This window comes from Giraffa tippelskirchi, chromosome 5 (assembly GCF_054371585.1).
Source record: "Giraffa tippelskirchi isolate mGirTip1 chromosome 5, T2T-mGirTip1v1.2.pri, whole genome shotgun sequence".
NCBI lineage: Eukaryota > Metazoa > Chordata > Mammalia > Artiodactyla > Giraffidae > Giraffa > Giraffa tippelskirchi.
The window spans coordinates 97,567,155-97,595,154 of record NC_137279.1 but is presented as its reverse complement, the minus strand read 5'-3'; the positions used below and the strand labels follow the sequence as shown (position 1 = coordinate 97,595,154).

At 43.2% G+C, this 28,000-nt stretch overlaps 1 protein-coding gene, 1 long non-coding RNA gene and 1 pseudogene across 5 annotated transcripts in view; all 3 read left to right on the top strand.

The window, feature by feature from the left end:
• TUFT1 (tuftelin 1) overlaps positions 1 to 1,540 on the top strand; it is a 45,779-nt gene extending 44,239 nt beyond the window's left edge. For all 4 annotated transcript variants that reach the window (XM_081490901.1, XM_081490899.1, XM_081490900.1 and 1 more), the window contains one exon: positions 3 to 1,540. In XM_081490901.1, coding sequence (XP_081347027.1) covers positions 3 to 66 — 64 coding nt within the window. In that variant the 3' untranslated portion in view covers positions 67 to 1,540. The remainder of the gene's footprint in view (positions 1 to 2) is intronic.
• Positions 1,541 to 21,987: 20,447 nt separating this feature from the next.
• On the top strand, positions 21,988 to 26,612 carry LOC145506384 (uncharacterized). Its single transcript, XR_014053838.1, has 3 exons — positions 21,988 to 22,216; positions 25,061 to 25,104; positions 25,329 to 26,612. It is a non-coding gene; the product is annotated as an uncharacterized LOC145506384 (long non-coding RNA).
• LOC145504876 (small ribosomal subunit protein eS27 pseudogene) lies at positions 23,599 to 23,856 on the top strand (annotated as a pseudogene).
• Positions 26,613 to 28,000: the final 1,388 nt, after the last annotated feature.

The following is a 28,000-nucleotide window of genomic DNA, read 5'->3' as shown; positions in this document are numbered from 1 at the left end:
AGCATCAGGATATCCAAGCCCCCCAGCCCAAAGCCCATGCCTCTCATCCGAGTGGTGGAAACATGAGCCCAAGGACATGGACATTGCTGCCACCTCTGGCCTGCGGAGGAGCCCACCACCCCTGGAGGCTGCCGGCCCTGACTTTGACTTTCCAACTGCTCCCTGGCTGTGCTCAGGCTCGGGCTTCACGGTTCTGTATGCTGGGCAGATGGAGGACTAACGCCCCTCTGGACAGTGTGGCCTCTGGAGGCTGGTACCCTGCCTGCAGGAGCCAGGGCAGTAGCCTTGTTCCCGTAGTTACTATTTCTCCCCGTAGCAGAGCCTCCCTTCTGTTGTAGACTGGAGTTCAGCTACCCCAGAAGCAGGCCCTCCGCGGGTCAGGTCAGGAGAGGTGATGAGATCTGCCCTAGAAGCTGGAGTCCTGGGGGAACGGAGTTCCTTCCGTAAACAGAGCTCAGTTCTTAGCAACAAACTGTTTTTCTACTTGCTCCACCCTCAGCTCATCCTGAGCAGGGCCTCCTGCAGACAGACTATGGGGCTCCCTGTCATGGCCTGGTCAGAGTCAGTGAACCTCAACCTTGACCGGGTGGTCTTGTCTTTGGGGGAGGGGAAATGTCCTTCAAGGCGTAGCTGTGAGCAGAAAGGTTCTGTGAGGCCACGGACAGTTATGGGCAACTTCTCTCTGCTGTGAAGGCTCCCAGAACCTCTTAGGGTTTCCCCCTAACTGGAGGTACAAGATACACCTCATTCTTCTTGACTCAGAGCCTAAAAACTGTTTTCACTGGGTTACATTAATTTCAGCGAAGAAACTCTTGTGGTATTTATTTTGCTAAGTTATTGGTGTTTTTCCTTCCATCTCACAACTGATTTAATCCCAGAGTTTCTGCAGTCTTCTGCAGTCTTCTCTTGCGGTGTTTGGATTTACTTGACAGAGGGAAAAGAGCATTTCCAATGGACTCATTGATTTCAGAATGATGTTATAAGTCTTTTTCTCTCTTTCCTCTACCTGCTGCCTTTCCCTTCCTCCTCCAAACCTCAGTAAGGCAAGTATATTTACTCTGAGGCGTCAGGATCTGAATGTCTGTTGTTTGGGGGAAGAGAGCAATCGGGAGGGATTGCATTCCTCTCTTAACCCTGCTGTGCCCAGGTGCTCCACCATCAGTTTGTTATCCTGGCTCTGAATGAACCTGCCACTCATCTGTGTTTCCTTTAGGGCTCTTCCTGCAGCCTTAAGAAGGAGGCAAGCATCGGAATGTGGTACTCTAGGACACAGAAAAATGAAAAATAAACATTAATTCTCTTTAGGTTCTACTTGGCTCAAAACCAGAAGCCTTAAGTCTGTGGTTTCTGTGCATTGGGGCTGAGCTCCCATGCTAGCTTTGTCCATCGTGGTGTTCTGGTGTTCTTCACATCGTTCCCATTTGTACAATGAGGGGGTTGCACCAGATAATTTCCATGGGTCCTTCCAGTTCTGTACTCTTTCCCATGGCATATTCTTTGTATGGTGAGTTTAATAAATTATGCTAATGTGTCTCTTTGAGCTCCTGGTGTGGTTTCTTTTCACTTTTCAGGGAGGATGAAAGAACATAATTTTAGTGCTTCTTGCAGGTGGGCACCCTGGAAGACGGTGTGGAGACATCCCCATTACTATGATTTGGGGACTTTGAGGCATTCAGAGGAGTTAGAGTGTCTCTGTTAAGCATCTCAGCTCCACGGTCTGAGTCCTTGATGTAGGAGGTAACCCCTAACTTTTGCTCTGACCCGTCTGGGGTGGTGGCCTTGTGGAATCCCTAAGCTTGGCTAGTTGGAAAAGAGCTGCTCGCAGACAGAGGTCTTGTGATTATTCAGAGATTTACCAATCTCAAAACTTAGAGATTTATTTGCAGACATAGGTCCTGTGATTACTTAGAGTTTTACCAATCTCAAAACAGAGATTTACCAATCAGCACTGGAGGGAGGTGACCAACGCCACATCCTTTGCAGAAATGAAAAGCACTCTGGAAAAGCTGACTGCAGCTGTTTGAGGCTTTAGGTTTTGGCATCTCTAGGTATTGCATTCAATTAACCCAATGATCATCTTTTTCTTTCTGCCAAAAAAATGTAGTTGACTGCAGGGCCCAAAGGGGACATAGCTAAATTTACAGGAATCTTCCCTGGGCCAAAGGAACTAGAAACCCCCTTCATCTCTGGCTCCAATTCCTCTCTCGTCCCCTTTCTCCTTCAATCAGAAAAGTATAATATTTTTCTCTTGTGACTTTTCTTCCCCTTTCTGCTTCTCAGCTAATTCACATTCAGGTTTCAGAATGCACTGGAAACCTCCTTCCATTCCAGACCTAGGTTTGTCTTTGAGCAGCCTGAGTTCTCTTCTTTCTCTGGCAGTCTTGCCTGGCATGGGTGTATCTAGACTGCGCTTGTTTTCAGAATATTAAGAGGGTGGAAGCAGGGTGGGGTTGCCTAAGGTGCCAAGATGGCTTGCAGATCTGGAAGAAGATGGAGTGAGGAAGAAGATGGAGTGAGTGAGCCTGCCATACAGGAAAGAGAAGCTCTGGACTGAGCCTCAAGGACTTGGTGAGATAAGCAGAGATTGGACTTGGAGATAATGAAATGGCCTGGAATGTTCTGGGAACTAGAACTGAGCTCTAACGGGAGTTCCCTGGTGGTTTGGTGCTTAGGACTCTGTGTTTTCACTGCCACGGGCCTGGGTTCAATCCCTGGTTGGGGAATTAAGATCCCACAAGCCACACAGCATGACTGAAAAAAAAAAAAGAACTAGAGCTCCGGGAGATTTCTGGGACCAAAAAGTACCTCTGGTGTACATTTCCCCAAGTTTAGTTGTACCACTGCCAAAAGGAACAGGAGCTAAGGAGGTTCTATGGGAAGAGAAATAGTCAAGGGAAAGATAGTTTATATCCTGGCAACCTTTTCAATTAGAGATGGAGAATGGGGACTGGAAAACGGTTAGAGGCCCAGGCCTGAGAAAGGGCGTGGTGAGAAGCTGCTCCTGACTTTAGCAGCCTGTTTATTGCCTGTGTTATGTCATGTGTAAGCCACTCCTCTGTGCTCCCTGAATGTGTTGTAGAGAAAAGATTGAGTCTGACTCTCTGGGACCTTTGCCATGATGGCCTGTTTCTTTGGCTGAGTGCTGAGAGCTGCCCGGGCACGCAGCCGTCATCAGCAGCACCCTGTAAACTGGGAGCATCACCCCAACGTGGGAAAAGCTTGGAAGAGTGCTCCCTGCCTCCTGAATAACTGCCCCTGTCCTCCTACCTCTTTATTTGTCCCCTCGCTGGGTAGAAAAAAGCCTGATCGAGACATGGTATTTCAACCAAATGGTGTATTGGGCCTTTTTTCTAAAACTAAGTACCTAAAACCAAAAATTGATTGACTTATTTTCATCTCTGTTTTAAAAAACTTGGCATTATGAAATGTTCCACGATGTCCTCTGGAAAGATGCTTTGACATGAGGTGGCTTAAAGCTACTTAATTTGACTGAGGAGGGTAATACTGTCTAATCAGCGCTTCGATGTGTGTTGCTGGTTTTTGTGGGGCCTCTGCTAATCCCCTGGGCTCCCTCGTTCCTCAGAGCCAAGCGTTGTGGAGCGTGGGCCTGAGTTTGTTCAGGCTCTGACCCAACAGCAGATGTTCGCCTAGGGCCCTTGGCCTCTTTCCCATGCTTCGATTTAGGACTCTAGCTTCGCAAAGAGAAATCGTTTCCTATCTTCCCTGTCCCAGTTCTAAGCACCATGGCCTTGAAACTCAAAGTTGGAGACCTAAATATTCTCTCGCCCCTCTTTCTCCAAGGAAAATCCTTATCCAGGCTGAGGCTAAAGAAGATCTTTTTTTGTCCAAAAGGTGAGAAATTTCTAGCTCTGTGTGCTCTTATGGGTTGGCAGTGAGACCTACACTTTGAACTCTCAAATGTGTCGGCCTTTTCTCCTGGAATCTCTCTTCCTCTGGAGCCCTCTGGGACATGGGATTGAGGATTGATGATGGCAGGATAATTAATTTCCTAACCGGGTGTTGGTCTCCAAGTCTTAGACCTCAGGACCTCACAAGCCGAGGGGAAGGAAGTCATTTGTCCTCATGACTTTATCTATCAATTCAGTGCTGACTACATATCTCACCTTTCCTCTGCCTCACTAGTATTCCAGGCCAGACTTGTGCATGTCTGCAGGAGTTGGGGCACCCTTATGTCTGTTTCATATCTATTTCTATGTGTTCGAACTGGCCTGCTATATATGATTATGGAGGAAAATCAGAAAAATACCAATATTTAGGAAAAATATTAGTTTTTGTAGTAATTTATCAGTTATAATTATAATAATAATATAACAATATTATCAGTTTTTATAATAATTATTTGGCTGTGTTGAGTCTTAGTGGTGGCACACATGATCTTTGTTATACTTTCTTTCATTGTGGTACATGCACTTTCTAGTTGTGTGCTTGGGCTTACTTGGTTCTCAGCACGTGGGATCTTAGTTCCCTGACCAGGAATGAATCTGCGTCCCCTGCATTGCAAGGTGGATTCTGAACCACTGAACCACCAGGAAAAACTCAGTTTTCCACCTGTATGTCTTCTTTACAACACACACAGACCACTTCACTTGTGGTCACCAAGTGTGTGGGGTTTTCTGCCCCCCACAACAGGCAATTCTCAGCAACCACCAGCTAGGTTTAGCTCAATTCTGATACCATCTACCTGGAGATAAGGTTAAGGGCTAAATTGCAAGAGGCTGCCCTTCCCTAACATCAGATGCCAAAGATAAGTAGCAGGTCCCTAGCTGGATTTTTGTCTGACTTGACTGTGAACCAGAGATTCCCACAACCCTCTCCTTGAATTAATTTGCTAAAGAGACTCGCAGAACTCAGGGAAACTCCTACTTACCTTTACCAGTTTATAAAAAGATGTAATAAAGGATGCAGATTAATAGCCAGGTGAAGAGATCCATAGGGTGAAGTCTGGGAGGGTCCCGAGTGTAGGAGCTTTTGTTTTTGTGAAGTTGAGGTACATCACCTCCCTAGTATAAGGATGTGTTCACATACCTGGAAGCTCTCCAAATCCCATACTGTTGGGATTTTATGGGCTCTTCCTCACGTAGACATGATTAATCATGAATTCCATTTCTAGCTCCTCTCCCCTCTCTGGATAAGTGGGGAATGGAGCTGAGAATTCCTTTCTAATCATGGCTCAGGCTCTCTGGTGACCAGTCCTCAACCAGAAATCCATTCAGAGTCGCCTCATTAGAGCAAAACATGATCCCAGTGCTTTTATCACTCAGGAATTTATAAAGGTGTTTAGAAACTCTGTGCCAGGAACACTGGGTCACAGACCAATATATATATTTTCTGTTATTGGACAACTAGTCTATAGAGCTGTCTCCTAGGATATATTGTACTTTTTTTTGACCACTCCATGTGGCGTATGAGATCTTAGTTCCCTGACCAGGGATCGAACCCATGCCCCCGCATTGGGAGCGTGGCGTCTTAACCACTGGACCACCAGGGAAGTCCCTGGATATATTGTAATTTCAGGGTCAAGAGAAATTAAACTGACTTCCTTTGAAACAGACTTCCCTTTTCAACTCTCATACTTCTTCTTAGTAGAGAGAATCACTCTCTTCAGTGATTCAAACTAGAAATTTAAAGCCACTTTTGACTCTTATTTCCATTTCTTTATCCCTTATATCTAGTTTGTCAACACATCCTAGTGTTTCCTCTATTGAGAAATATCCCAGACTTTCCCTTTCTCTTGTTCACAGTCTCATTGCACCCCATCTCTCTCTTTCTCTCTCTTTTTTGGTCATTCTGCATGTCATGCAGGATCTTATTGATACTGTATATCCCTGACCAGGGATCAAACCTGTGCCCCCTATATTGGAAACTCAGAGCCTTAACCACTGAACTGCCAGGGAAGTCCCTGTAGCTTGGATTCTCTGCGAGCCTGGATTACCACAGAAACCAGTTCCTACTGGTCCCCCACCTCTAGCCCAACCTACCCCAAATCTACTCTCCTCGCCACTGTCATTTGAATTTTTCCCAGATACTATTTTTATCCTACCAGATGGGTTTACTTAGTCAGGACAAAAGGCTGATGGAAATATGATAGCAGTCTCCAAAGAGATGAAAATCCATCCCATAGAAGGAGGTGCAGTTTTACTCCATCTAGCTCCAGAGGGCAGAACTCAGACATGTGGGTGGTACCTGCAGGGAGATGGCTAAGGAACAAAAGGATGAGTTGACAATTTGAGTGTCAATTGGACTGTCTTGACAAGTTAGTGAGTTTCCCTACATGCACAAGTATTTTCCCAATTAGAAAACAATCTATAATAACAAATATTCAATACAATATACCAAGAAATAAACTTTACTTGAAGTGTCAGTGATCTATGTGAGAAAAATGACCATATTTTGTTGAGAAATACGGGAAACTTGATGAAGAAAAACCTTCCCAGACGGCAAAGTTAAAATTGTAAAGATGTCATTTCTTCCTTAATTTACTTTTAGGCTTTGTGTAATTATAATGAAAATTCCAATAGAGTCCTTTTAGAATTGGATATAATTATTTTAAAAATTCATCTGGAAAAATAAAGAGGGGAGATGGCAAAGGAAATTTTGAAGACAAGAGTTTAATTAGGGGATTATTAGCCTTGGGGATACTGAAACATTACATAGCTTACACATCAATTTAACACGCTTGCAAGGCAGAAGTAGACCTAATTTTATAGAAGCATTAAAAAAGGATAAAAGAAGCATTGCAACTCAATGGGGAAAAGGTATTTGAACAATTGGTTAAGAATTTGGGAAACAAAAAAAGAATTCTAACCTTAAACAGTACACCTGAATAAATTCTAGGTAAATTAAGGAAATTAAATATTACACCTTAACTGTAGGAAAACTAGAAGAAAATACAACTGAATATCTACTCAGATCTATTTAGCATTTTAGTATTAAAGGTCAAGAAGGTATATGTCAATTGCGTGTCAGTTAAAAAAACAGAAATAAAGGCCATGAAGGAAAATATTTTGGTTCATAAAAATGTAAGAGTTCTAAATTAAAAAACTAAAGAAGGCCAAAATATGAGGAATTATTAGTGGCAAATTATTAGAAGGCAAATATGATGAAGAGGTAATGTTTTTGTTGATAAGGTCAAACTGATAAAGTACTAAGATCCTTAGAGATCAACAGTGAGGATTAGAATGCATAATTCATGCAAGAGTTCATATTCTTTTTTCTGCACATGTTTATGAGGCTCCTACTCCATGCCTTGGACTGAGGATTGAGGTAGAGTTACAACAGTGAGCCAGACAAGCACCGTCCTGTCCTTGGAGCCCTTGTATTAGGTGGGTTGCAAATCAGAGAAAATGCAGCTCAATGGGGTTAAGCAATAAAGGATCAGTTTGATTCAGGTGACTAGAAAGTCCAGAGACTCTTTAGGCTCAAGTGAGCCTTCACAGAACAGTTTGAGGTCTCAGCAAGGACCTATCTCCTTCCATTTCTTCTCTCTGCACAAGAGATTTGTGCTTCTTACATTAATAATAGCATAAAATGGGAAACAACGTGTCCAATAAAAAAGAAATGGATAAGTACCTGCAGATGCAGCCACTCTGGAATATTATGCATTTACAAATGGCCTTTATGTCACATCAGGGAACTGTGCTTAGAATCTTAAGTGAAAAAAAGTAGGACACAAAATTTTATGGACATTTATTTCAGCTTTGCAAAAAAAATAAATAAAGTTTCTCCAAAAGGCTAGAAATAAACACACCTAACTACTAATCATGTTAGTGTTCAGGCAGGATTTATTCTTCTGTTTGTTTTTGTTATCTTGATTCTTCATTTTCCAAATTTTCTATAGGGTTCAGCCTTCCCTTTCCAGCAAGGCTGTTCCCACACTGCCTTCCATTCATGCCAGGATCATTACTCCCTTTTACGTTTGCTGGTGTTATTTCCTTCACCAGAAATGCCTTCCTCTTTTGACCTCTTAATCAATTAAATATTTATGGATAATTGATACAAGGTTATTGTGCAGTTTATGGAATATAATGTACATGAAAGCACTATGTGAAGTGTTATACGGATGTTAATTGTTATTGTTAGGAGAAAATAAGGGAAGAGGAAGAAAAGGAAGAGAAAAAACTATTATTTATACAATATTGTGCTGGGTGCTAGAGGAGGGCAGGATGGGAAAACATAGAACATTCTGCGGTCCTCCAGAAGCTTAGGATCTTATGAGATGAGAAGAGGGGAAAAAAATACCACATTGTGGAACAGAAATGGATAGAAATGAAATGAATAGAAATAGATAATGGAACATGTGAGATGCAAATATGAGAGAGGCAGTCAGTGCTATAAGAGGAAAGCAGAGAAGAAGGGTTGGAGCGGGCAGAGCTAGAACCAGACCCTGGGGGTTTGGGGACAGGAAAGTTCAAAGAGAAAGGACACAAAGAAAGCTTGAGTTGGAAATAAATGAGGCATGTGGGAGGGTGGTGAGCCTGGCTGAAGATCCTGCTGGAAAGTGGTAGGAGGTTAGGGGGAGGTAAGCCACATCACTGGAATTTTTATTTTATTTAATTAATTTTACTTATTTTGGTTGCACTATGTGGCATGCAGAATCTTTTTCCTCTACCTGGGATCAAACTCATGCCCCTTGCATTGGGAGCATGGAGTCTTAACCACTGTACCACCAGGGAAGCCCTGTCCTTTGGAGTTTTAAAAGACTAATATGTACATCTCAGGGTGGGCAGGGTTCTTCCTTGCCTGTCTTGTTCAATACTGAATACCTTAGTATATAGAAGAGTGGTGCCTAGAACCCAGTAGATGCTCAATACTCAATAATAAATATTAGTTGAATGGAAGTTGGAACGAAGGAATCATAGGATTGACACCATAAAATACAAAGGCTAATCCAAAAAAGGTGGATGACACAGACTGAAAAGGTAGAGGCTGGCAGCAAAGAGAGAAGTTAATAGATTATTAGAGTACTTCCAGGCATGACGGAGAAGGCAATGACAACTCGCTCCAGTACTCTTGCCTGGCAAATCCCATGGACAGAGGAGCCTGATAGGCTGCAGTCCATGGGGTCGCTGAGAGTCGGACATGACTGAGCAACTTCACTTTCACTTTTCACTTTCATGCATTGGTGAAGGCAACCCACTCCACTGTTCTTGCCTGGAGAATCCCAGGGACGGAGGAGCCTGGTGGGCTGCTGCCTATGGGGTTGCACAGAGTCGGACACGACTGAAGCGACTTAGCAGCAGCAGCAGCAGGCATGAAATAATGAGGGACTGACATCTGCTAGATCATCGAAAAGGCAAGAGAGTTCCAGAAAAACATCTATTTCTGCTTTATTGACTATGCCAAAGCCTTTGACTGTGTGGATCACAATAAACTGTGGAAAATTCTGAAAGAGATGGGAATACCAGACCATCTGACCTGTCTCTTGAGAAACCTGTATGCAGGTCAGGAAGCAACAGTTAGAACTGGACATGGAACAACAGACTGGTTCCAAATAGGAAAAGGAGTACATCAAGGCTGTATATTGTCACCCTGCTTATTTAACTTATATTCAGAGTGCATCATGAGAAACGCTGGGCTGGAAGAAACACAAGCTGGAATCAAGATTGCCGGGAGAAATATCAATAACCTCAGATATGCAGATGACACCACCCTTATGGCAGAAAGTGAAGAAGAACTAAAGAGCCTCTTGATGAAAGTGAAAGAGGAGAATGAAAAAGTTGGCTTAAAGCTCAACATTCAGAAAACTAAGATCATGGCATCTGGTCCCATCACTTCATGAGAAATAGGTGGGGAGACAGTGGAAACAGTGCCAGACTTTATTTTTTTGGGCTCCAAAATCACTGCTGATGGTGATTGCAGCCATGAAATTAAAAGACGCTTACTCCTTGGAAGGAAGGTTATGGCCAACCTAGATAGCATATTTAAAAGCAGAGACATTACTTTGCCAACAAAAGTCCGTCTAGTCAAGGCTATGGTTTTTCCAGTGGTCATGTATGGATGTGAGAGTTGGAGGGTGAAGAAAGCTGAGCGCCGCAGAATCGATGCTTTTGAACTGTGGTGTTTGAGAAGACTCTTGAGAGTCCCTTGGACTACAAGGAGATCCAACCAGTCCATCCTAAAGGAGATCAGTCCTGGGTGTTCATTGGAAGGACTGATGTTGAAGCTGAAACTCCAATACTTTGCACCTGATGTGAAGAGTTGACTCATTGGAAAAGACCCTGATGTTGGGTAGGATTGGGGGCAGGAGGAGAAGGGGACGACAGAGGATGAGATGGTTGGATGGCATCACCGACTCGATGGACATGGGTTTGGGTAAACTCCGGGAGTTGGTGACAGACAGGGAGGCCTGGTGTGCTGCGATTCATGGGGTCACAAAGAATCGGACACAACTGAGCTACTGAACTGAACTGAACTAGAATTATGGCCACTGGACTTGAAAGTAAAGGACTGGTGTGAGAATCATTTGGAAAGAACCAATAGGCCTTGGTGACTGACCAACAAGATCTACAGAGATGGAGAGAAAAGAATCAAAGACAATATCAGAAAACCTTAATCATGGTTTAAGATTTAGCCTGAGTTCCTCTTCTAGGAAGCCCTCCCAGAATTCTCAAGCCTGTGGTGTGTGTTCTGTTTCTCCAATCAATTAACACAAATAACCTATATCATCCTGTATTAGGATGTAATAATTATAATATTATAATTCAGACTTTGCATATGTTTGTTTCCTCAATTAGATTGCAAGCTTTGAAAGGTCAAGGAAATATTTAATCCCCACAGTGCCTGGCCCTGGTACTGCCACAAAGTATATGCTCTGTAAATCCTCATTGATTGGAAGAAATCTGTCTTCTCTTCTGTACTGAAGAGGGCACTTTCCTCCGTTTTTTGTTTTGAATTGTTTTCATCTTCTCTCTTAATTGGTCCCAGGTAATGTGGTAAAGGGGGCTTCCCAGGTGGCACTTGTGGTAAAGAACCTGCCAGCCAAGCAGGAGACATAAGAGACATGGGTTTGATTTCTGAGTTGGGAAGATCCCCTGGAGGAAGGCATGACAACCCACTCCAGTATTCTTGCCTGGAAAATCCCATGGACGGAAGAGCCTGGCTGGCTACAGTCCATGGGGTCACTAAGAGTCAGACATGACTGAGCTCACACTACCAGTTTTAATTTCTTCATCCATAAAATCAAGACAACCATGTCTACCTAATGAGAACATTTACTGAAAACTTATGTGCTGGGCACTGCTGTTTAATCCCCATTTTACAAATGAGGAAATTGAGACACAGAGAAAAGACGCACAGGTAGGAAGTATGGAACCAGTAGTCGGTCATCGGCAATCTGGTCCCAGAGTCCCTGTGCTTAATGCTGCACTTTATAACCTCACAGGCATGGCGACTGTCAATACAAAACCATATCTAAATATCATATGTAATGTTTCTGGCAGTGTCAGCAGACACTGAATGTGCTTATTATTATTATTGCTCTTTTAAATATTTATTTATTTATTTGGTTGCTCTGGGTCTTAGCTGTGGGATGGGGGTGGTCTTCCTACTGTTATGTGGGACCTAGTTTCCTGATCAGGGATCAAATCTGGGCCCTCTGCATTTGACACAGAGTCTTAGCCACTGGACAACCAGGGAAGTCCCAGAATATGCTAATTATTGTTAGCAAATATTTTCAAGCATGTAATATGTCTGTGGTATAGGGTTAGGCTTTGGGAATGTGAAGAGGAAAAGATACAGACTCAGCCCTCAAGTTTCTCCCAGGTTTAACAATGCCACCAGATATTCCTATGCCAAGAGGCAAACAGACAATCATAAACTATCAATACTAAAGGAAACTTTAGAAAACATCCAATTGAAGAATAAACAAATAGGACCTAATTAAACTTAAAAACTTTTGCACAATGAAGGAAACTATAAGCAGGGTGAAAAGACAGCCCTCAGAATGGGAGAAAATAATAGCAAACAAAACAACTGACAAAGAATTAATCTCCAAATTATACAAGCAGCTCATGCTGATCAATACTAGAAAAATGAACAACCCAATCAAAAAGTGGGCAGAAGACCTGAAGAGACATTTCTCCAAAGAAGATATAGATGGGTAATAAACACATGAAAAGATGTTAAACATCACTCATTATTAGAGAAATGCAAATCAAAATGACAAGGAGGTATCTTACACCAGTCAGAATGGCCATCCTCAAAAAGTCTACAAACAATAAATGCTGGAGAAGGTGTGTAGAAAAGGGAACCCTCTTGTACTGTTGGTGGGAATGCAGACTGGTGCAGCCACTATGGAGAACAGCATGGAGATTCCTTAAAACACTAGGAATAAAACCACCATATGAACCAGCAATTCCACTACTGGGCATACACCCCGAGGAAACGAGACTGAAAAAAACATATGTACCCCAGTGTTTACTGCAGCACTATTTACAATCGCTAGGATATAGAAACAGCCTAGATATCCATCAGCAGATGAATGGATAAGTTGTACATACACAATGGAATATTCCTCAGTTGTAAAAAGAAATACATTTGAATCAGTTCCAGTGAGATAGATGAACATATAGCCTATTATACATAATGAAGTAAGTCATAAAGAGAATGATAAATACCATATATTAACACATATATATGGAATCTAGAAAGATAGTACCAATGATCCTATGTACGGGGAGACACAGGAGGCACAGACAAAGGAAACACAGATGTAAAGAACAGATTTTTGGGCTCAGTGGGAGAAGGAGAGGGTGGGAAGATTTGAGAGAATAGTATTGAAACATATACATTACCATACGTAAAATACATAACCAGTGCAAGTTTGATGTATGAAGCAGGGTACCCAAAGCTGGTGCTCTGTGACAACCTGGAAGGATGGGGTTGGGAGGGAGGTGGGAGGAGGTTTCATGTGGACGGAGGGGACACATGTATTCATACTGATGTATGGCAAAAAGCATCACAATATTGTAATTATCCTCCAATGAAAATAAATTTAAAAAAAAAGAGAAAATATCCAATCCAACTCCCTCATTTTTCAGAGGAGAAAACTGAGGCCCAAAAGTGGGAGTGAGATATGAGTAATTAAAAAGTGAAGCTTGGACAAAAGTCCTGATCTCCTACACTGGAGTGCTGCATCCTTGGCATAAGGTAGTGTTCAAAAAAGACAGAGAGGTGGTTCTTATCCAAAGCCTGTGTGAAATGACAAAGCAGCTTTCCTTGGCAAGCAGAAAATGGGAGGAGTGGTCGCTGATGGATGGAGAGAAGCCCACCAGATCCTCCAGACTCAGCTGACTCACTGTATCTGCAACTCTTTAGCAGCCGCTGTCTTTCTAAATTTCAGCTGGCAACTTCTTTAGCTTTCTTGTCTTCTAATGAGGGTGAGTATTCCATTCCAGGTGACTTCTCTAACTAGGGTGTGTCCTTAACTAAATCTCTCTTATCCTTGGGCTGCTTCTCTTAAGAAAAACAACCCCCACCATCAAAAAAGGGGGTTGGACCCAGGCCTTTTCCAGTTCTAAAATTACATGGATTTTTGTAGGGGTCAGGGTGGAGAGGGCACTACAATGCTCAGCCAGTGAACTTGAAAACTGCTGCTGCTGCTGCGAAGTCGCTTCAGTCGTGTCCGACTCTGTGCGACCCCATAGACGGCAGCCCACCAGGCTCTGCCGTCCCTAGGATTCTCCAGGCAAGAATACTGGAGTGGGTTGCCATTTCCTTCTCCAGTGCATGAAAGGGAAAAGTGAAAGTGAAGTCGCTCAGTCGTGTCCAACTCTTAGCGACCCCATGGACTGTGGCCTACTAGGCTCCTCCGTCCATGGGATTTTCCAGGCAAGACTACTGGAGTGGGGTGCCACTGCCTTCTCCGGAACTTGAAAACTAGAGGAGGTTTTTTTGTTTGCCAAGAGGAGGTGCTACTACACTCCAGGCTACAGCCACAAGAGGGCAGCAGGTCCTTGAGCACCTAGGCAGGTGCCTACCGTGGGCCTCACAGGAATAAAAGCAACCATACTCCACAGACCTTGCCTGGCCCCTGGAGCTTTCCTGTCGTAAATCCCAAACTCACTTATTTAGTGAAGGGCAGCCAGCCAGGTTGAGGTGAGACAAGAGAGCAGTTTTGCAAATTAAGTCTAGCACCAGAAAGATGAAAGATAAAAGACTGGGCCTAAAAAGAATTAGGATTCTAGGAAAGTAAATATTTTATGAAAAATTGAAAACGTATCTCTGTCCTGGTTTAAGTTGCCTACAGCTCACATCATCAGAGGCAGTGCTTGGAAAAGAGCTGGGAATTGGGAGAAAAGAATTGATGCTTTTGAACTGTGGTGCTGGAGAAGACTCTTGAGAGTCCCTTGGACTGCAAGGAGATCAAACCAGCAATCCTAAAGGAAATCAACCCTGAATCTTCATTGGAAGGGCTGATGCTGAAGCTGAAGCTCCAATATTTTGTTGCCTGATGTGATTCATTGGAAAAAACCCTGATGCTGGGAAAGATTGAGGGCAGGAGAAGAGGGCGGCAGAGGATGAGATGGTTAGATGGTTAGATAGCATCACTGAGTCAATGGAGATGAATTTGAGCAAACTCTGGGAGATAGTGAAGGAGAGGGTAGCCTGGAGTGCTGCAGTCCATGGAATCGCAAAGAATCAGACACAACTAAGGGACTGAACAAAATTTTTAGCAGGCAGAAAGATGATTGTTAAAACTCATCTGTAACGCTTGTGCGTTAGACCATCATTTCTTAGAGTTCCTTGAGAAGTCTCTGTTCTGCTCATGTTTAATAGGCTCTTACTCAAGAAAGAATTAGCTCTGGAAGTTTCCAGAAAGCTCAGCTAAACCAACACTTAATCAATTTTTCTGGAAAGGATGAAATAACCAAATTTATCATGTGTTTATTGAATGAAGAGTACCAGCCTGGGCACCTGAGGGGTCTGAAAGGATGGATAGGGAGTTCAGTGAGGGTGGTAAGGAATGTGGGGCACTGGCCTGTCTTGTTCTCTTCAGAGTTCCATTCAGGAATAATCACATTTCAGATCAACTCAGTAGCCAAAAATTCCACATGGCCTGCTCAAGGGTCTTTTTAAGAATATAAAGGAATTCGATTCCTTGAGAAGACAGTTTCTAATAGAATATAACCTTGCAAAATACCTAGAACACCCACAGAAAAGGATATATAGGGACATGAGGTTTCTATAGAATGATAACATTGCTTATTTACCAGCAATAGAGCTAGAGCTTTGTTTTTTGCCTCCCTCCCCCAGGGCCAAGGAGGGGTCATGGCTGGGATTAAATTGCCCACTGTCTTACTCGTCCAGCCTCATTTCTGAGCGTCTGCCACCTTGCCAGTTGTTTCCGAAACACACCAAGTCCTTCCTCACCTCTCTGCCTTTGCATATGCCCTCTGCCTGGAAATCCTTTCCCTGCTTTAGCTTTCCAGCAAACTTGTGAAAGTGAAAGTCACTCAGTAGGATCTGACTCTTTGCTCAGGCCAGAATACTGGAGTGGGTAGCCTTTCCCTTCTCCAGGGAATCTTCCAACCCAGGGATCGAATCCAGGTCTCCTGCATTGCAGGCAGATTCTTTACCAGCTGAGCCACAAGGGAAGCCCAAGAATACTGGAGTGGGTAGCCTATCCCTTTTCCAGCGGATCTTCCTGACCCAGGAATCTAACTGGGGTCTCCTGCATTGCAGGTGGATTCTTTACCAACTGAGCTATCAGGGAAGCTCAGCAAACTTTTACTCATCCTTCAAAACCCCATTCAATGACACTGTTTGGTGAAAACTTCCCTAACTCCCCAGAGAATCCCCAGACAGTTAATCATCCTTCATCAGTGCTCCCAGAGCAGCTGGTTCAAAACTTATCACACTGTGCAGTCATTGTTTGTTTTCATGTCTGCTTTTCCCCACAGACTTGAGAATTCCTAAAGGGCAGGGGCTGAAAAATTATCTCTGTGTCATCAGTCCTGGCCCACTGCCTACTGTGCAACCTCAGTCAATGCCGGCTAAACAGAAATGGATTCTCTTTCCTGTAACTGGCAGGGTATTTTGCAAGGTGACCAACCAGGATCACTGAACAAAAGAAAATCATTCCTGGAGGGAGCCCTGGGGTGCTTGCCTAGTACCAGGAGCTAAATGCATATAACTGATTGCTAACATTCAATTGCATTGGAAGGCACACATCACTCAAAATTTGATGGAGGCCATTTGCCCAGAATCTATTTTAATTACAGTAGAAAGTTATATGTAAGGAGACACCTTTTGATAGTGTGATTAAGCTCTGAGACATGAATTTAATGGAGTGATGAGTGCTCCATGTTGGAGGTCTTTATAATCTATATGTTTTGGAAAAGACTATCCAGAGTGAGTAAGATAAATATGAATAGATGATGGGACTTTCCTGGCAGTGCAGGGGTTAGGACTCCGCATTTCCATTGCAGGTAGCAGGGGTTTGATCCCTCGTGATAAGATCCTGCATGCCATGGCCAACAAACAAACAAATATGAAGAGATGATCTCGGTTTTCAAGTTTATGTAATAGAATTGCCCAGCTCTGGGCATTGGAGATGGGGCAGAGGCTTTAGTAGCTGCATGTGGAACTACCTGGTCCTCCATAAATGGGTGTTGGGGTTGGATACATAGCTGCCACTTCTCTACACAGCTCCTCACAGCTTTGCCTCATTTGCAAACATCTGAGGGATCAGTAAATATTAGTACATATGTGCTGTCAGTAAATAGATTTTGCAAGAGCTGCCAACACCTGCTGGTGCTTTGTGCTCGTGCTTCTCTCTGGCTCCAAGTCCTCCTCTCTGCCTCCTTGTCCCAAAGCCTCTCGGCATGGACATGGGGAGAGCCAGCTGTATTGAAAAAGGACTAGAAGACAAAGGAAGGAAAGGGAAGGTAACCTTCAAGGGGCAAGTAAGTGGGCATCATGGCTGATTGCATTCTGGGCATTTTTTGGAGATGGAATTTCTTGATCTGCGCCTTGGTCAAAATAACTGTTAATGTGAGGTAAGAGAAGAGAATGGCACACGATTTGGACAGAAGTGATAGCTAAGGCTGGGAAATGGTTCCCACCCATAATTCAAACTAGGCAAAAGTTCAACATTAAGGTTATTAGTACCGAGAATTTATATTGTACATTTTTCAAGCTTAGCACAATATCTTTGCTCTATTGATGCTTTCGAATTGTGGTGCTGGAGAACACTCTTGAGAGTCACTGGACAGCAAGGAGATCAAACCAGTCAAGTTTAAAGGAAATCAACCCTGAATTTTCATTGGAAGGACTGATGCTAAAGCTCCAGTACTTTGGCCACTTTATGCGAAAAGCCAAATCACTGGGAAAACCTCTGATGCTGGGAAAGATTGAAGGCAAAAGGAGAAGGGGGCGGCAGAGAGTGAGATGGCTAGATAGTATCACTGACTCAATGGACCTGAATTTGAGCAAACTCTGGGAGATAGTGGAAGACTGAGGAGCCTGGAGTGCTGCAGTCCATGAGGTTGCAAAGAGTCAGATACAACTTAGCAACTGGACAATAACATATCTTAAATAGCCTCACTGTTTTATAACATTTTTTTGTGATAGAATATACACAACATCAGTTCAGTTCAGTCGCTCAGTCGTGTCCGACTCTTTGCGACCCCATGAATCGCAGCACGCCAGGCCTCCCTGTCCATCACCAACTCCCGGAGTCTACCCAAACCCATGTCCATCGAGTTGGTGATTCCATCCAACCATCTCGTCCTCTGTCGTCCCCTTCTCCTCCTGCCCCCAATCCTACCCAGCATTAGGGTCTTTTCCAATGAGTCAACACAGAACTTACTATTTTAACCCTTGTTAAGTACACCTTTCCATGGCATGAAGTATTTTCATGTTGTTATGAGACTGCCATCTGCCTCCAGAATTTTTTCAACCTCCCTGACTGAAACTCTGTACCCATTAAACACTAACTCCCCATTTCCTCCCCCATTAAGCCCCAGGAAATTACCTTTCTTTCTCTCTGCATGAATTCGATAATCCTAGAATCTGTTCTTTAATTAAACTCTTTTCATAAGAGTGTCCTTGTGAAAAATCTTATTTCTAAAAGTATCTCTACATATAGATGAAGTAGATACTATCATGTCTAGTTTTTAGTTGGACAAACTAAGCTAAGAGAAGTTCAGTGCATAAGAAACAAGTGGCTACTTAGTCAAATCTATTCTGCCCTGCCCCCCTCCTCTTTCACCCTTCTTTATTTTTGCAAGTCCCAAACTTTGTTCTGCTATTCACAAGCAAGGTATGCACACAGGGAAGAGGGTACTTTTAGCCCTAGGAGTAAGTCTTGATGCATTTGAGTCAATCACAGTAATTTCAGTCCCTTTTCCAAAGACTGGTGGTATAGGGGATTAGCAAGTGATACACTTCGAGCCTATAAGACATGAGAGAACACTGATGTAAGGATTCTAAATAGGATTTCTTTGCTTTGACAAATACACAGTTCCTATTTTCTGCTTCTCAATATGGTGGCCATGTGTGAAGTGGTGCCTGAAGCTCAGCAGCCACCTTGCCACCATGAGGAGAGTTAGCCACATCACCCAGATAATACACTGAAGATGGCAGAGGGGAAGATGGAAGGAATCTGGATCCTTTATGATGTGAATGAGCTTCTGAATTAACCAACTTTGGAACTCCCCACCTTTAGTCTTGCTGTTTATGTGAGATCATATATTTCCTTTTTATTTAAACCACTTTTGCATTTTCTGTACTTGCAGCCGAAAGCATACTGAGTAACCTGTTAAGGATTAAAGCTAAATAAGAACCAATGCAGATGACCCAAGTCTCACAAGCTTTTCCACTGGATGATGCTATTGAGGCAGCATTGGTCTTTTTGTTATGAGAGAGCCCATCCTATCGTATTATTTCTGAACTGTTGGCTCCGGGAAAAGATTTCTAGGAAAAAGTACTCCTGAAAAATTGAGTTTGATTTTGAGAAAAGAAAGAGGTGGGGAGATATGGGAGAAAATGGAGAGAGACACAAATAACAGAGTGAAATTTGTGTAGGAAGTTGCAACTGGAAGGATGGAGAAAAATTTTACTGGGAATGGTCCTTTGAAATACGATGGTCAGGTGTGGTGAGAGGGATGAGAAAAAAAAGCCAGTCAGTATAGCTGTAAGAGCCAGGGAGCTTTTCTCTCCAATGAGAAACCCAGGAAATCTCAGAGAGATGGTGTGTGACAAAGTGGAAGGCAAGGGCATGATATGAAGATGACTAGGTAAAGGGCTTTGAAATATTGCAACTACAGAAGCTGACAGGGAACTAACAGAATTACACACTGAGCTGACAGCAATGCTCAGTTACGTTGAACTTGTGGCCAACTGGACTACTCTTTAGAGTCTACTCAGCAAACTTTCTTTTAGGCATGTGAGCTGGGCATGTGATCCAGATTTGGATAATCATAGTTCTTCATTCTCCAGGCAACTTCAATCAGTCCAAGTGGTAGGCACATGACTCAAGGAACGGCCAGAGTCCTTTCCTAGAAAATTATATACAGATGCTGAGAAAAACAAGGTGGGTTTTTTTTTTTTTTTTTCGCTAATAGACAAAGAAACAGAATTGAGCAGAAACAATAGGCAGAAGAAAAAGAGGGAAGCGACCTTGAGTTCTCTGTGTCAAACCTTAAGGCCTAGGCTCCTATAGCATTTGTTTTAAATCTGTGAACTACCCCAGGGTGGCAGATCATTTTCTTCAGAAATGGCCACCATGATATATCTCATCCCACGTACTCTAATTACAATGCAACATTATTGCATTGTAAGGAGTGTGCAAGGAGTGGTGGTGTCTGTATCCCTGCCTCTTGTACCTGGACAGACCTTTGTGACCACTTGATCTGAAAATGTATGGTGGAAGTGGTGCTATGTGACTTCTGACACTGAATCATAAAAATGCCGTACACTATTGCTTTATTTTCTGGGGACTTCTGACTTTGGAACCCAGGCACCATGCTTGAAGAAGCCAGGAGCTACATGAAGAGACCATAGCGGTCGTGCCAACAGCCCTAGATGAGGTCCCAGCAGACAGACAGCCTCAACCAGAAATGAGACATATCCAGATGAACCCAGGCATCGAGTTACCTTGAGCCTCAGTCTTCCCAACTGAGGTTCCAGGCATTGAGGGGCAGGAACAAGTCACCCCTACGTATCCTATCTGAATTCCTGACCCATACAATCCATAGAATAATAATATAATGGTGCTATATCACTAAACTTTGGGATGGTTTGTTATACAGCTACATTTAACAGAAATACTCAGTGTCCTTATTAGCTATGTGAACCAACAAATTCTCTTTTTTGCTTAAGCTAGTTTGAAATGAGTTTCTCTCCTTTGCAACTAAGGATTCTTGACTCATAAACCCTCTGTGCTCAGTTGGTCAGAGTGTCTGACTCTTTTGAGACCCTATGGACTATAACTCGCCAGTGTCCTCTGCCCATGGAACTTTCCAGGCAAGAATACTGGAGTGGGGTGGCATTTCCTACTCCTAGGGATCTTATTCTTTACCACTAGTGCCACCTGGGAAGCCCCCATAAACCCTCTGTGCTAAGTCACTTCATTTGTGTCCGACTGTTTTGCCATCCTATGGACTGTAGCCTGCCAGGCTCCTCTGTCCATGGGATTTCCAGGCAAGAATACTGGAGTGGGTTGCCATTTCCTTCTCCAAGGGATCTTCCCAACCCAGGGATTAAACCTGGGTCTCTTATGTCTCCTTCATTGGCAGGCGGGTTCTTTACCACTAGCGCCACCTGGGAAACCTCTGTGCTGTGCTTAGTCGCTCAGTCGTGTCCGACTGTTCGACCTGTGGGCTGTAGCCCTAGAGGCTCCTTTGTCCCTGGGGATTCTAGAGGCAAGAATACTAGAGTGAGTTGCCATGCCCTCCTCCAGGCGATCTTCCCAACCCAGAGATTGAAGTCTCCCACATTGCAGGCAGATTCTCTACAAGCTGAGCTACCAAGGAAGCCCGGGAAGCCTCCAGTCTCTAGGAATTATCCATTCTTGCAAATCAGTTACTCAGTTTACAAAAAAAAAAGATGGTTTTTCACATGGCCTTCACAGAAAAAAAGTACAGAAAGATAGTGAAAAAGAAAGAACAGTCAGAATTAGGGCAAAGGCCCAGAAAAAGGGATCCTCTTTCTGTTTTATTCAATCCATGACTTCATGGGAAATGGCATGCCTTATCTCCTCATTCAAATCATGTCATTTTTCTACTTAGGATTGGGTGCTAGCCACTGATTTACTGAGTGACTTTTGACAGTCATTGTTACCTTGCTGGGTCTATTTCCTTTTTTAAAGGGTGATAGTGGAGGGAGCTAGTTCTTTATCAGCAAAAAAAGGAAATGGGGCTAGATGTGGTATTTATTAGCATTCTTAATAATAGCCCTGTGCTAAGTATTATGTTAGGTGTTTCCCACATATTCCCATTTGCTCCCCACCATGCCGCTAGGCAGCAGATATTATTAGCCACTCTGCAGTCCTTTCCTTAACTAACATGCTATCCACCCTGTTGAACTTCTTCTCTAGTGCCTCTCACTATGATACATTCTGAGGGTGTGGCAAGTCACATGGGACAAGTTCCTCATTTTTAAGAAGCTTATGTTCAGATTGGAAAGGTAAAGCTAAACTAGGTAATAAATTGTTACAATCTAAACTGAGTCGCTCTGACCATAGATGCAACCGGAGTTACATTTATTACCTGTCATCATGTAACAGGTTACTACAAATTCAGCAATTTAAGACAACACACATTTATAATCTCACAAGTTTTGTGGTCCAGGAGTCTGGGTTCAGTTTAGCTGAGTTCTCTGTAGAGTCGCACAAGCCTGCAACAAGGCATTGGCTGGGTTATGTTCCCAAGTTGAAGCCAGGATCCTCCTCCAAGCTCATGAGGTTTGTTGTAACAATTTCTTGCAGATTTAAGACTGAGGGTCCTATTTTCTTGCTGTCCACAGGGGGCAACTCTCAGATCCTAGAGGCTCCTGCAGTTCCCTCCCACGAGCCTTCTCCACAGGCAGTTCACAACATGGCAGAGTTCTTCTTCAGGGCCAGCAAGAGACTCTCACTCCAGTCAGCAAGAAAGGAGTGTTATACAATGTGTCTGTAACCATGGGAGTGACACACCAGTATCTTCACCATGTTCTACTGCCTAGAAGCAAGTCACAGGTCCCGCCCACACTCAAGGTGAGGGAATTACACAAGCATGTGACTCACTGAGGGGGTGATGGGGTCATGGAAAGGTGTATGTGCTGCAGGAATTTAAAAAAGAGAGGGGTCAGAGTAAACTGGAATCCTCAGGGGAGGTTTTACGGAGGGACTTAGGCTACAGTTTGAAGGATGAGCAGAAGTTAGAACAGCAAAGAGGGGAAGAGAAGAGGCAGGACATCAAGGACCAAAGAACTATATGACTGATGGTGTGGAGGTGGGGTTCTCATAGTACACAAAAAGCTAACGGAAACCTGCTGTCTTTGTACATCACAAAGGGTAGAGAAGAACTTTTTTTTTTAACCAAAAAGGAAGCTGGATAATGGAGACTCCTGGCCTTGGTGTCAGAAAATTTGGGTTCTAGATTCAGTTTTGCTATTAACTAGCAGTGTGATTGGGGTCTGCCGGTTATCCAAGTCTAGTTTCTCAAAAACACTTTTATTTACCTGGTTATTGTGAGTACTAACCACGCTCTTGCAAAATGTCCTATTTCCAAAGGTAGCTTCATCAAATTTCAAGTTCCTGCTCTCTCTGGGTCCCCCAACTCTCTGACTCCTCTTTCTCAGTCTTTCCCCCGATCTCCTTCCTCTTAAAGTCTCTTAAATTTGATGAGGGAGAGCATTCTCTGGGCTCTGACCTTGGCCCTTCTCTCAGTCACTACCCCTCTGCCTTGGGACTCTCAGGAGCCCCACCCAGGACTGATGGCTTCCAAATCTATGCTCCAGCCCAGACCCTTTCCCCCAATGCCAGACTCATGCATGCAACCAGTAACTGATCAATTCTTCCTGGGTCTCCCGCAGGCTACTCAAATTCAACATACTGAATTCATTACCTTCCCGCCCAAACTTTTTCCTCTTCTGTTTCATGCCTGCTTTTAAAGAATCCCACTGGAAAGTCATCATTCTTTCTTCCCCCACCCACCTGAGAGCCAAATGGTCACCAAGTCCCTTTTCTTTAGCTTTTCTCCCCTCCATCACCACTGCCCTAGCTTGAATCTCATCAATTCTCACCTGAATCACTGCAGTCGCTTCTTAACTGATCTATCTCATTCTATCTCCACGCTGCACAGAATGAACCTTCTGAAGCACAGATCTGATGATACTGATGCTCTGCTCAAAAGCATTCAGAGGCCCCCAAGTACTTCGGAATGACATCCAAACTCCTGGGCACCCTCTTCAGTATCTGAAACCCTCCCGGATCTGACTCTTGCCCACTTCCCCTGTCTCCTCTGTGCCCATTTCCTCCCTGTCGCCTCTGCTCTAGCTTGCAGTTCTCACACTGCTCCGTGTTCTTACCAGTCTCTGTGTGTCCTGCCATATTTAAAATGGACAACTTTCCAGCAGTGACAACCTCATGAGAACATGCCTCTCTCAAAGGGTCTTCTTCATCCCTCTCCAGAAGAGGAGAAGAAGAAACACAAGAAGAAGTGCCTGGTGCAGAGCCCCAATTGCTATTTCATGGATGTAAAATGCCTTGGGTGCTATAACATCACCGTTGTCTTTAGCCACGCACAAAGAGTAGTAGTTTTGTGTGTTGGCTGCTCTAGTGTCCTCTGCCAGCCTGCAGGAGGAAAAGCAAGGCTTACAGAAGGACACTCCTTCAGACGGAAGCAGCACTAAAAGTACCCTGTATCAAGATGAATGGGAAACCATCCCAATCAACATGTTTTGGATACATCCTGTTTATTGTCTTGTTTTACTGCTAGGAAGCTCCTACCGCACATATTCAGGGGCAACCAGAAGAGTGGACTCTAGAGTCATCTAGAGTCTGGGGCAAGTAAGTGGCCAAGTACTTAAAAAGTCCATTTGGGACATTGCTATCACTAGGTTCATGGAGTAAATCTGCAGAGCTTGATTAAAAACTGGAATAGTATGTAAATGGGGTATTTCCTTTCACTTTTATGTTTTCTTAGAATTAAGAACTGACAGTTGATACTTAAAACGCAATCCAGCACACCACTTTAATATAAAACAGCTTAGGGTCCTTTATTTACAGTTCTCAGAAGCCTTGTTTGAGGGTGTATGAGGGTAGAGGTTGCTGCTAGGCACCTGGGGCTAGAAATCTCCAGTCCCCTATAGTTAAAGACTTGTCCAAGCAGAGGTTAGTGTCTTATACTCCACAGCTAGTGTTGCAGCCGATTCTGAGCTGGTGGGGGTTGTGGACTCATGAACAGAGGGGGAGAACATGTGGATGTGTAAGAACCTAGGAGTAAAGGAGGAATGGAAATAGAAGAAGGATGAATAGAGGTGAATGAGGGTGATACCTGAACTTTTCAAGATACAGATGATGATTCTTTACCTGACTGTGTACCTAGAGTTGGTGCATAAACAACTGGAACTGTCTGTATCTTGTTTAGGAAAGCATTGTATGCTGGAAAAAGAATAAGAGAGATGTCAACAAGGTGATCTATTTTCACCGGAGTAAGGCTTTAAGGGTCAAGTCCGTTTTTAAGTATTGCTATAAAAAAGTAATGCTTCTAATTAAACAACACTATATACTTAACAGGAAATTTTTATTAAGTGATTTTTAGAGGTATTCCAACTTTTGTCTGAAAGATGGGAAAGGCATATGTAGATAATGGTATGTGCTGTGTTGCCTGAATCATCTCTCACTATGTATTTGAGCAAAACTAGCTATAATCTAAAGTTTAGCAGTGATTTCCACTTCTGAGTGGTATTTGTTTGCCACATGCAGTATATTGTTCTCAGTAAGTTGGACAGGATCTTTGGTCCACCAGGTGACTAAGGGTAGGGAGGCTAAGTCAGTTTCAATTGCATGTCCGAAATTAGATGTGATAAATAACTAATTTTCATCCTCATTTAGTTTGTGAAATAAAATGAAGGCAGTTTCCAAGTTTAAAGTCCACAGTGCTGAATATAAGGATTCCTTACGTAGAAAGAGGAAAACTGTTGATGCCAACACCACAGAGAGGGTAAAGAGGAGACTCTGGTAAGAACCTCCGAACTTCTGGAGAACACCTGAACCATCACATTGATCTACGCATTGGCAGAATAAAAGAAGATAGTTTTTTGATATATCCAGGCCAGACGTTGCATTTAAAAATTGTGTGCTCCTGCAGAAAGTGAAGAAGAACTAAAGAGCCTCTTGATGAAAGTGAAAGAGGAGAGTGAAAAAGTTGGCTTAAAGCTCAACGTTCAGAAAACTAAGATCATGGCATCTGGTCCCATCACTTCATGGGAAATAGATGGGGAAACAGTGGAAACAGTGTCAGACTTTATTTTGGGGGGCTCCAAAATCACTGCTGATGGTGATTGCAGCCATGAAATTAAAAGACGCTTACTCCTTGGAAGGAAGGTTATGGCCAACCTAGACAGCATATTTAAAAGCAGAGACATTACTTTGCCAACAAAAGTCCGTCTAGTCAAGGCTATGGTTTTTCCAGTGGTCATGTATAGATGTCAGAGTTGGACGGTGACGAAAGCTGAGTGCCGCAGAATTGATGCTTTTGAACTGTGGTGTTGGAGAAGACTCTTGAGAGTCCCTTGGACTGCAAGGAGATCCAATCAATCCATCCTAAAAGAGATCAATCCTGGGTGTTCATTGGAAGGACTGATGTTGAAGCTGAAACTCCAATACTTTGGCCACCTCATGCGAAGGGTTGACTCATTGGAAAAGACCCTAATGCTGGGAAGGATTGGGGGCAGGAGGAGAAGGGGACGACAGAGGATGAGATGGTTGGATGGCATCACCAACTCGATGGACATGGGTTTGGGTAGACTCCGGGAGTTGGTGATGGACAGGGAGGCCTGGCGTGCTGCGGTTCATGGGGTTGCAGAGAGTCGGACACGACTGAGCGACTGAACTGAACTGAACTGTACTTGTACCTCTACCTCTTTTTGGCTTTTTACCACTCTAACGTAACAAACTACAGTTCTTGAGCCTTTCTGTTCAGCTTGTAAAGGAATGTTTAAATTCTCTGCCACTGTAAAATGCCTGTTATCTTTCCGGTGTACTTTAACTCCAGGTGACATGCTTCAACTGTTAATCCCTCTAATCTGAAACAATGACCTCTTAAATCCAGGAGCCACTTGTCCTTTTTTATTCAACTGTCATTTCTAGGGAACATAATGATTTGTATGTAACTTTGTCCTCAATAAAACTTCAGACTTATGTCTTTTGAAGTGAAAAAATAATAATAAAAAATAAAATAAAATAAAATGGATAGTTATCAAGGACCGACAATACAGCACATGGAACTCTGCTCAGTGCTGTGTGGTGGCCTGGATGGGAGGGAAGTTTGGGGAAGAATGGATACATGTGTATGTACTGCTGAGTCCTTTTGATGTTCACCTAAAACTGTCACAATATCATTAATCAGTTACACACCATACAAAATAAAAAGCTGAAAAAAAAATCTGTGTCTTGTCAGAATGTCCTTCCACCACTACCCTTCCCTGCCTTGCTAACTCATCTGTGATCAGTCAGCCGTTCCATGTGGAAGCCCTCTCCGATGCGCACTCTTAGCAGCTGGTGCAGCCTCTATCACAGCTCTCATTGCTCAGGAGTGCCAAGGCTTGTATTGTAATCCCTTTTTCTTTTGCTGTCTCTCTTGCTAGATTCTTGAGAGCAGTAATGGTGTCTTGTTTTATTTTCCTATTTTGATGCTCTGATCACCTTTTCTTCCAATTTGATCCTTCTAAGTATTTTCTGTATTTATTTTGTGAACAGACAACACATTCATCTATCTAAAAGAACTTACAAAATGGCATATAGTGAAATGTCTCCCACTCCTGTCCTCCCTGCTCCCCGCAGTTGTCCAGTCCCTCTTCCCAGAGGCAATCAATGTTATTGATTTCTTGTGAATGTGTGTGTGTGGGCTCAGTCTTGTCTCTTTGCGACCCCATGGACTGTAGCCCGCCAGGCTCCTCTGTCCATGGAATTCTCCAGGCAAAAATATTGGAGTGGTTTGCCATTTCCTACTCCAGGGGATATTCCCAGTCCAGGGATTAAACCTGAGTTTCCTGCGTCTCCCGTATTGGCAGGCGGGTTCTTTACTACTGTGCCACCTGGAAAGACCTTCTTGTGAATACTTCTAGAGATATAAACATATCTATGGTTCCCTTTTATGCAAAAGTGGTATCATACTCTACAGACTGAGCTGCACCTTTCCATTTAATTGTGTACAGTATCCATGAGGTCATTCCTCTTTAGTGAAGAACTTCCTTATTCTTCACTTACAGTTTTTCAGTTTTCCATTGTGGATGTATCCTAACCAATGAACATTATTTCCTAGCTTTTGTGAAGACAAACAATACTGCAATGACTAACTTCACAAAAAGGTCATTTCACACATGTACAAGTGTGACAGTAGAATAAACTCCTACAAGCGGAACTGACAGATCAAGGAGTATGCACATTTGTAGGTTTGATCATGTCATATTGCCTTCGTGGAGTTTGTAGATACCATGTTTGGATCCCTAGCCACTATTACAGAGTGTAAAGCAGATAGGCATTCAGTATATCTTTGACAAATACACAAATGAAGAAAAAAAAGTCCAGCTCTTTTAGTGGAAGTTCTCTTTTCCTTTCTCTGATGCCTTGCTTCGTTGGATAAATTTCTTCCCATCCAGTGCTCTGTTCAAACCAAATGATTCATGTTCAATCTAAATGCCATTACTATTTTGGAGCAAAATTCTCATTCCAACTTCTATTCATTTCCGTATTTATTTAACTAATCAAGACCCTTCTTCGTTAGCTTGGTTATAAAATACGGCACATTAATTTTATGTTATAATAACTTTG